At 39.2% G+C, this 9996-nt stretch overlaps 1 protein-coding gene across 1 annotated transcript in view; it reads left to right on the top strand.

Moving 5' to 3' along the window:
• Window positions 1–4219: 4219 nt before the first annotated feature.
• MICU2 (mitochondrial calcium uptake 2) overlaps window positions 4220–9996 on the top strand; it is a gene marked incomplete at its 5' end in the record, with an annotated part of 62250 nt that continues 56473 nt past the window's right edge. Inside the window, one exon of the mRNA XM_008943748.1 lies at window positions 4220–4421. Coding sequence (XP_008941996.1) covers window positions 4220–4421 — 202 coding nt within the window. The remainder of the gene's footprint in view (window positions 4422–9996) is intronic.

Below are 9996 nucleotides of genomic sequence, written 5' to 3'. Positions count from 1 at the left end.
TGCTTGCGAGAATCCTGTGCCAGCGATAGTAATAGATTCTTCTCACCCATTGCCTCTGAGTAAATTTGAATTTTTGTATCCTGCTTTCTTTGAGTTTGCACTGTTGGAAACTGCTGAGGTGTTAGATTACAGATACCTTAATATCTGAAGCCCAGCCTTAAATACATAATTGTTTCCTACAGTATACGTGTCTTTACTTGAAACTCATTTTGTGGAATAGAATTAAGGAGGAAAACTCTGCTTTTTGCCCTGTACATGCATTTTTATGAGCAAAATGAGCTTTGACAATGTTTGTAGAAACATCAGGGATGTCAAATCTTTTTTATCTGAAGGACTCCTTGGATGACTCAGGAAAAAGTACTTGGAAATTATTCAGGACTTAATTGAAGTGGGAAGTATACTGAATTGTTGAGAGAGAGCTTGTTCCCCTATGCACGCTTTAGATTGGTAATTGAAAAGAAGATCAAACTTAATGTTAAGGGATTGAATCAGCCTTTTCTTCAAAACATAATTTTTATTCAGTTTTTGGTTAGGCATTTGGAGTAGTGATTAGAATAGTTATTCATGTATCCCTTCTCAGAGCAAATTAGAGTTATGCTTCTAATCTTTTTTCAAAAATCCATAGCTTTCTACTCCTTCCCATGTATTTCCATCCTTTACCAACTGTCTTCAGTGGGTCCAACATCCTTGCTGGCCAAAGACATGGAGAGGTACGTACTGGTGAAGAGAACAACAGTGAAGGAGGGGAATACAGCTTTTAAAAGAGCGTGTAAGCTGCTGCTGTAGGCTTGTCTGTATTTTACATTTGTGACATAGCCTGAACCTGCTTTGGGGGTTGCCCATGTCTCCTTTCCTGAAACAGTAGGTCTGCTTTTGCTCAGGATTAGGGACTGTCCCAAACCATGCTTTCAGGAATGACTATTTCATTGTAAACAGTAGTCCAGAGGGAGCAAACAATTTGATGGGAAGGAGTGGTATAGTTAAAGCAAAGAGTTTAGTAATTATATTCCAGAACACCTTCTGAAATTATTATTTTAGTTGGAAAATAACAATCTTAAAGCGTTACACTCATATCATTTGCTTAGGTTATGAGAGTGGTTTAGTGTGGTGAAATGGAAAAATGAGGCAGTATGAGGGTCGGAGTTGGCAAGGTGGCTAACAAAGGTGTGATGACCAAAATATGAGAAAGGTGTTACTCAAAGCTTAATTAAATGCTGACAGCATGTTTAAGGAAGAAATTAAGAAGAGGACGAATAAGGTCATCAGTACTGATTGTTAAAGGGCACACGTCCAGCTACATTAAAGTTAATATTGTTGAAATAATTGTATTGAATATTTTTGTCAAGTTATAGGTTATATAACTTTACACCTGAAAAGTCATAATGTTTTTGCTGTTGTTACAACTTGATTGTAAATTTCCAGTATCTGGTGCAAGTCGAAGTACTTAATTGTTATTAAACTAATTTATTATTTTTGCTTATTACTAATTTGATTGTTACTATTATTGGTTTTGGAAACCATTGTGAGGAAGATGCCAATTCAAAGACCTTATATCATCATGATGTGTTATTTGACAGTGTGGCCACTGATGCTACCTGACTCTGGACAGTAAAAATCTTCATATTCCTTACACACTTTCTGTCCTGGCGGAAGCGTGTCACACCTCTGACACCACCTCTTCTCCTCCAGCCTTCTACTCTCCAGTTATGTTTGCCCAGGTTTTCATTCTCACATGCAATAAAATTGTGCAAACATGACAGCTGTGAAGGGAGGCCAGCTTTTTTTTGTGGTGCTCTATACCTCCCTGCATCTTCTGAACCGTCTGTCAGACGGATAAAAGAAGTCCTTGTAATTGCACTCCAGAACTGCCATTCTCACCACTCACTGTAAAGGGGGCCTGGATTAACCACATATAATGGAGGTGCTGGTAGTGTGGGAAGCTTCAGTGGAATTTCCCCATAGGCACTGGCAGGTTGCTGTTAGGTCCTTCTAAAGCTTTCTCTCATCCAAGTTGAAAAATCCCAGTTTGCTAAGCTTCCAGATGTTAAGGTTATAGACTTCCAATTGTACCCCTTGTCTTGAGATCCCCAAGTTGTATGAACATATGGTCCCTCATATCCAGTTAGGGACTGTGGTGGATAGAGAAAATGGAAACCTAATGACACAAAGGTGAAATGCTTCATCCTCTTCTCTGACATCTCGTTGTTCACCAGTGTGGATTTCTGTGCTTTCTTCAGTGGACTGCAGTTATTTGTCGAAGCTTGAGGTCCACCCTTCTGTTCCCCAAGTGCTTCACTTCAAAGGAGTTGGTCATTACTCTCAGACCACTCTGGGTCTAATTATTTGGAGCTGCTTGTATCAGTATCCATTCTACATCTCTTTACTCCACCTCTTAATCCTGACACTAAGCCTAATGGTTTTTGTTTTAACTTCAGAGCCCTGTCTGATTTAGAAGCTATCATTCCAAAACCGTTTGTACGTTCATCATACCAGCTAGCTCCCCTGCTGTCTTTGCCACTTCATACCAAACTCCTGGCATGTTGTCAGCTGGGTGGAGGAAGTGTAACTGCTAACACTTGATTCTGCAATTGTTTGAACTCGGCAGAGGAGACTGAATTAGCAATCCCCATCCTGGAGGAATAGCAAGTTAGAACTAAAGTGTCAGCCATCTGATCATAGCTTTTAAGTGGTTCAGAGAGTCCCATTCCCTTCTTGCTTGCCCACTCCTTGGATGTGTGCACACAAACACAGGCACCCCGTTACCTTCCACGCTGTTTGCAGATGTCTGTGCACATTCCTGATTTTTATAACCTCCTCTGCAACTGGGTGCCTGTTACCCTGTGCATCACTACAAGCAGTGTTAATTTCAGCAAAACCAAGCAAGGTGTTCCCACTGGTCTCCTCCCTCCCACAGTCTGCCCCATGAACACACTTAGCACAGCAGACCCTGTGTTTTAACATCAAATGGTGAGACCCTCACTGCACCTGCGGCTGGTCTGAGCATAACCAGGAGCCACTTACTCTGACCTGTCTCAGAAGTAACCCAGTTTGCAAAATGCAGCATACACCAGCACTATACTGGACTGCTGAAATGCCAGGCAGTCCATAAGAGTGAGCAAGAAAGTGAAAACTGCATAAATGAATAGTGATTGTTTGCTGGAAGATGTGATGCAGCACTTTGGTAGGCCGCAGCCTCGGCTGTACCCGCTCAGCTGCCTCACGCACTGAGGGGCACCGCAGGCACTGGCCTCGCTGCAGAGCCATCTGCTTGCTTACTCACTTGGTTCAAGTGTGTTAAAGCTGCCATCTTGGTACTTAACATTGGATTTTCTTGCTTTTCCTTCACTTTCTCACACCTTTGAACAGTCCTAAAATTGAGTGATGGCACTGGTAGTAAAATTACTCCATGATTAAAGTTCAAATACACACAGTGTGTTCTGAATTGTAGTGCCTTGTTTTCTTGTTGTCACTTACTATCTCTGAAATCTTAAAATGTGGACATCTCTGTTCACTGTGTCTGTATCCTTTCTTGCTGTAGTAAGTGCTGTTTGTTACTACTTCTCATAGTGTTCTCAACTGTATGTTTTTGAGTCTCTCAATATTTAAGGGGTGTGAGAGTTGAAAGTTTTTTGTTTTCTTGAGTGGAATGCTTGGCCCTAGTGATGGAGTCTCTGATTCTTTTGTCAGTGTTTTCATTGCTTTTCCCATTTTTCTAACTTCTTTTAAAGACAGGGCCATACTTAAACTAGGACATCATTATACTCCCATCTTAGGAGTTATTCCACAACTTGATTGGTAATTTTAGGAGTGGATCACTTGCACAGTTGTAGAGCACATTTCAGCCTTTGCTGAGACAGTCACTAGCCTGGCAAAATACTGTTTGCTCTTCGGTCAGTTTAGTTTTTGTTGAGTTAGCAAGCTGAATTCAGCTCAGTAAGAGTCTAACAAGTAGCCGAGGTGTCCAGGGAGGAGGTGCAGGACCAAGAGCAGGGGAGTGGAAAGCAAGGGCAACTTTTGGTGACAGCAAGCCATTAGTTTGACTCAGCTGCATTGTTACAACATGCTCTCAAGGAGGCCAAAAAATATTTGGACTGCCATATACATGTCATTCATTAAGACCATGCCACAAAAGTTTTAATCCCTAGTAGTCTGTTGTTGTGGCTACCCACAAAATATTGAGGTTAATCAAGATCGGGCGTAGGATTCTTTCTAATTACAGAGTTGGTCTACAAATACAACCATCTTTCTGCATGGATTTTTTTTTCTGTTTCAGAAGGAAGATGCCATTAATGGGGAAAGGGATGAAAGACTGTCTCTTCGGAAGCATCGCTTCATGCATTTTGCATCATTGGAATATGAAGGAGAATATTACATGACACCAAGAGATTTCTTGTTCTCAGTAATGTTTGATCAAGTCGAACGTAAGTTGTTTTCTCATTGCTGTATTTGTAAAGGAAAAGAAATTTGCAGATCCCCTTAAAGATGTAATTTGCAGAACACTGAGATAAGATCCTTTATCTGATATGAGTCTGCAGAAGCCAATTTCTAAATTTTATGTCTGGATTCTCAAAGGCACGACCACACCACCACCCTTTACACCAGTGAAGTGAGGCTTCTTTAGTCTTGATTATGACATTATGTCTCTGCATAATTTGCATGTTGGGTCAATTTGCAGTTCTTCAGTTACTAACATGAAATAGAAAGTAGTCAGACTGTAATGTAATAGTGTTCATACCATTCCTGGCCCTGTTATCTGTCTATCCACTTCACCAGTAAGTACTCCGTGACCTTTTTTCTTAGAAGAGGCAGTGGTGGGAGTGACTTGAATTAATGTAATGAAGCATTGACCCCAGCTCTAGGTTTCTGGTTTCAAATCTCCTCTGGTTTATACAAAACCTAGTTAAGAACAAATCAAAATTGTATACATGTTTTTTAAAAAAAATACTTCTGAAAGCATTAAAAGTTTATCATCTTTTATAGTTCCCATGTTATAATTTTTTGTTTATTTGATACGGGTTTTTTCCTAAAAAAAATTATGGCTTTTACAGCTTTTCCAATATTTTTTTTTCTTTAGAAAGGTTAAGCTCTTCAAGTTTCAGAGAAGATTGTCACTCAGAGGACAGGTGCTCTGTTGGATTGTCACTCAGAGGACAGGTGCTCTGTACATCTGCTGAGGGTTGGAAAGAGGGAGAAATCCCAGCTGTAGTCATTGTTTTCTGCAGTCTGCACACACTAACCAGGGGAGCACGTTATCTAGCAAAAGCCATTCACTGCCTGGGATGCTCTGCCCATCTAGCAGCAAATTTCCGAGTGATTTGGGGATATTAAACAGGAAATACAGAAGGGAATTCAAGGTACTGTGGAAAGGCTTGAGAGACAGGGAGAAGGAGGAGACCTCAGTGCACTTTTATTCAGACCTGTGGGAAACCTGGGGCAGAAGAGAGTTTACTGATCAAAAAGTAGGGCACAAGAATCTGTAATAGAAATTTTCCTCTATCTGCCAAAAATCTGTGGGTGATAAGGATACACAGCTTCACTGCTGACACACAACTTCTAGTATTATACAAAGCTGAACAGAAATCCTTAGAATGATTTTATGACCTTGAGAGTTGTGGTGACTCTGAAAATAACTTTTTTTTAAAAAAGATATGGCTTACAGAAGAGTTCTTTCCCCTTCAAATCTAAGGTCATTATGTTAAAAACCTAGAAAGGATTTTCTTTTGAGTTTTGAAGCCTGAAACACAGTGAGTATGGAAATTTTCAGGTGAAAATTTCTGTGAAAGCAAGGTTAGATAAATAAGTGTTTTTCGGTTTTAGCAGTTCATATATATTAATTGGTTACTCCAACTATACTAGTACATGTGCAGATTTTTAATGAAGTGGTATGCAGGTAAGATTATTTGTAATGCAGCCAAGTTAATTTCAGTTACCTCGCTAGTATGAGTAGGAAACAGCATTAAACAGAAAAAAAAAAAAGTAATGACAAGAAAAAACACGTGAACAAAAAAATCATTGCACTACCACATATTTAGCATTTCAAATTAAGGGCAGGATCACAGCAATCACATAATAGACAATTCATAGGAAAATGTTAATACTTGAACCTAGTGCTTCTAACATTTCTTTTAACCATCATCATTGGTGTGACTTCTTCAGCTGGTAGCATAAACACAATGATAAGCAATTCTCTTCAAGTCGTAGTGCTTGGCATTTTAGCTCTTCTTGTAACTGCAACTGAAAAGAGGGGATAAGAAGCAGTTACTGGTGTTACTGGTTGGTAATAGGGCTCCTTGTCCAAGAGCCTTGGGGTTTTTTGCTCACTGGTGATTGTCATTGGAGAATTACTTTGAAACATCCTGTTAACTTTTAAGCATAATTAAACTTAGAAGAAAGTAAATGTGGTGTTGTGTAAACCAGACGAGTTGTTGGTGCTACATTAAAAATGCTGACATTAGAAAATATCAAAATATTTTAGCAATGTCCAGAATGTCAAGTGGATTCCTGTGCACAGTTGAGTAGAATTTATTACTAAAGCAAAAAATCTTAGGTGTGCCCTTTGACAAGGTTGCAAAACATGCAATAAATGATGATTTATTATTTCCCAGATAAGAAAACAGGTGAACTGTAGTGCGAATATATCGACTGTCATCCAGCACAAGTGATCTTGAACCCTGGTTGATAGACCTTAGTTCACTAGTTCTGCTCATTTGTTTCCTGGTGCATGGTTTTTTTTATTACTCATTTTCTTTAAAGTAGGACAAAAATTGTGAAATCTTGGCATTCCTCATTCCTGTTGATTAAATCACACCTGCAAAGTTATTTACTGTCAGGGTGATAATGAAGAGAAATATTTACAGTTCTGCCATTTATGGAGAATGAGCTGATAACAAATGCAGAGTTTCCTGAAAGACTTTTGTTCTGCATATTGACAAAGCAAAGAGCTCTATAAAAGAAGAAAGGCGCCATGCCCCAAAAATATGCTTGCTTTTAGATGCAGTGTTTCACACTGGATTACCTTGGTAAATATTTGCATAATTCTATTGCCATTATTTTCTTTATGGAAGGAAGCAGCCACCTCTGTATAAACAGTGGCAACAGTTAATGAGATACGGTGGTGTGGCACAAAACTTGTGCTGGTGCAGGACACCTACAACAGTGTTTTATACCAGCTAACAAAGTGAATACTGCGTGCACCGTTGGGATTCTTGGATTCATGGCTATGTGCCATTTAGTCTCATGTTAAAACAATGTTACCACAGGGGTGTGTGGCAAACCATTGCAAAAGCAGCCATGTTCTGAGTAGTCTCTGGGATGTTCATGTAAACTGTCATACCTGATGCAAGGATAGTTTAATGAAAAAATATTTTCTGTTACTCCTCTTATTGTGATATAAAAACTTCTCAATAACTAATAATATCTAACAATATGAATGTGTTGCATCAGAATTTCTAGCATCTTTAAGATAACAAGTTTAAGAATGATAAAGCTCAGCTGATTTACACTGAGTTTTCATTGCAGTACATGAGTATTTTTAAGATCCTTCCAGTTTCAATAAACTGTAAACCAGTAAAATTTCTGTTTTAAACAGTTGTGCATACTTAGGCTCATATTCCAGATTATACAGCCAATACTGTGTTAGAGCTTCTCCATGGAAATACCATCTCTGGTGTGCAGCTGTGTAGAATATTGTCCTGTTTTCTACTGGGACAGAGCTAATTTTCTTCCGAGTAGCTGGTACAGGGTTTTGGTTTGGATTATATTGTGAGAATAGTGATGTTAACACAATGATGGTTTGTTGTTGTCAAGTAGTGCTTAACCTAAGTCAAGAATTTTTCCCATACTGTGCCAGCAAGGAGGTGCCCAAGAAGCTGGGAGGGAGCATGACCAGAACAGTTGGCCCCAGCTAGCCAAGGGATGTTCCATACCATAGAATATCATGCTCAGTATATGAACAGGGAGGACTTGGCCAGGGGGAGCGGATCACTGCATGGCAACCGACTGGACATCAGCTGGCGAGTGGAGAACAAGTGCATTGTGTGTCAATTGTTTTGTGTATTCAAATTCTTTTTATTATTAGTAGTAGTAGTACTACTATTTTCTTCCCTTTCTGTCTTATTAAACTGTCTTTATCTCAACACACAAGTTTTACTTTTTCTTCAATTCTCTCCCCCATCCCACCGGGTGAGGGGGCTGAGCGAGCGGCTGCATCGTCCTTAGTTGCTGTCTGGGGTTAAACTATGGCAAACATTAAAAAATCTGTATTAAATTTTGAAAAGGGTCCCAGATAAAAGAATCCTTAAGAAAATAAGATTTTGCAGTATATTAAATCTGGACTGTGTTTATGTTAATTTTTCTGGAGAAGATTGTTCCAGAAATACCTTCCTCTTTCAAGCAGAAGACAAATATTCAGGTTAGCTTGTCTGTCAACAACTGATATCTGATAGATAAAGGTCTTGATCCTTCTGTATATACTCGGTCCAGGTTTAATGTTTCATAGCATCATCACATCCTGAACCGTTCCTTTATCTGCAGCAGAACAGATTTTCCTGGGTTCTGTGGCACCAGTGTGCCAGAGGCAGTATTGCCATGCTGGAGTCCTATCTGTCAGTATCGGTGTGCTGTAAGTTTGCTGGGAGAAGATGTTTGAGTTGGCTAAGCTTTCCGTGAAGACATGGTGCAAGGTTGTGGTATATTTGGTATGGTGTTTGGCTTCATGTTGTCACAGCATCAGCATGGTCATGCCTGTGAATGAATCTGAGGAAAGGATACGGTGCAAGACTGCAATGTCTAGCAAACTGTGTTCTCTGGTGTCCTTGATGGAGATCACTGGTGATGCAATTGGGGGGGCTGGAAGAGCCAAGAGGGACCAGCAAGTAGATGGGCACTTCAGAACAAGATGAGTCAGTCTTTTTGTTTCTAGACCTCACATTTTTGCCTCTAGTGGGAGTTCCGATGTCTATACTTTGGTCTTCTTTTTGACCTGAATTTCATATGCGATAATTAATCAGGCTGGTATGAGTCATACTTGAGTGTCAGACCTAAAGCCTGGGATTCAAAGCCAAAGACTAAGATTTAAGCTTGTGTAAGTGGTAAAGCTCCATATGGGAAGTGAGAATTGAAATGTTATATGGGGAGCCATTGGCACAGCTGGGAACTGAATTCGGTCCTCCTGCATTTCTAATGTGTTTAACAAAGAGATCTTTTTTTCTCTGCATTTAGTGTTTTTTTAGCACTGATACATTATTAATCAAATCTTCCAAATGCAGTAGAGAATTCCGCAAACTGGGATGTGCAGGGCAGAGATGACCTCTTGCCCAGTGCTAGATGGAAGGTAAAGGGAAGTGAAGGTGAGGAAGCAACATGATGGTTCAAGGTCATCATATAAATCTTTTCTGAGTATTAGAAAAATGAAACATAATCAGCCATTTCTAGCCAAAGCTTCTTAGGTGTTGTTGTTTATTCATTTCTTAAAGTGGGGTTATGAGTGAAGAAAAATAATGTTCCTGATAAGGGATCTGCACAAATAAGCAAAGATAAGCAGATTGCAGAAAATCTCTCTGCTTCTGTAACCAGCCCACACTGTGAATTTTTCATCTTCAGCTATCCTTTATCACCCAAACAGCATTAGGAAATCATACCACAACCCTAAGAAGGTCTTTAAAGTAACATGTTGTATATATTTGGACTTTTACTTTCCCTTAAGTGTCCAAATACAACATTAAAATTGATGTTCGTGGTAAAATATTAGATCATTTTGGATAAAATATACCTTAACCAATTGTTAACAGGTAAGCTAAATAAGATCTCTTCTTCTTTATTTCTCATGAGCAATACTATGTTAACACTGATTAACTTAATTTCATAGGCTGTCTGATGCAACACCAATGATCTTCCTGGGATTAGTTTATCTAAAAATTAATGGGAAGGGAAATATATTTTTATCTATACACAATAAAAATACTGCAGAACTTCCTATGATTTTGATAATGTGTATTT

This window comes from Merops nubicus, unplaced genomic scaffold (genome assembly GCF_000691845.1).
Source record: "Merops nubicus isolate BGI_N331 unplaced genomic scaffold, ASM69184v1 scaffold2917, whole genome shotgun sequence".
NCBI lineage: Eukaryota > Metazoa > Chordata > Aves > Coraciiformes > Meropidae > Merops > Merops nubicus.
This window is presented reverse-complemented; position numbering and strand designations above follow the sequence as displayed.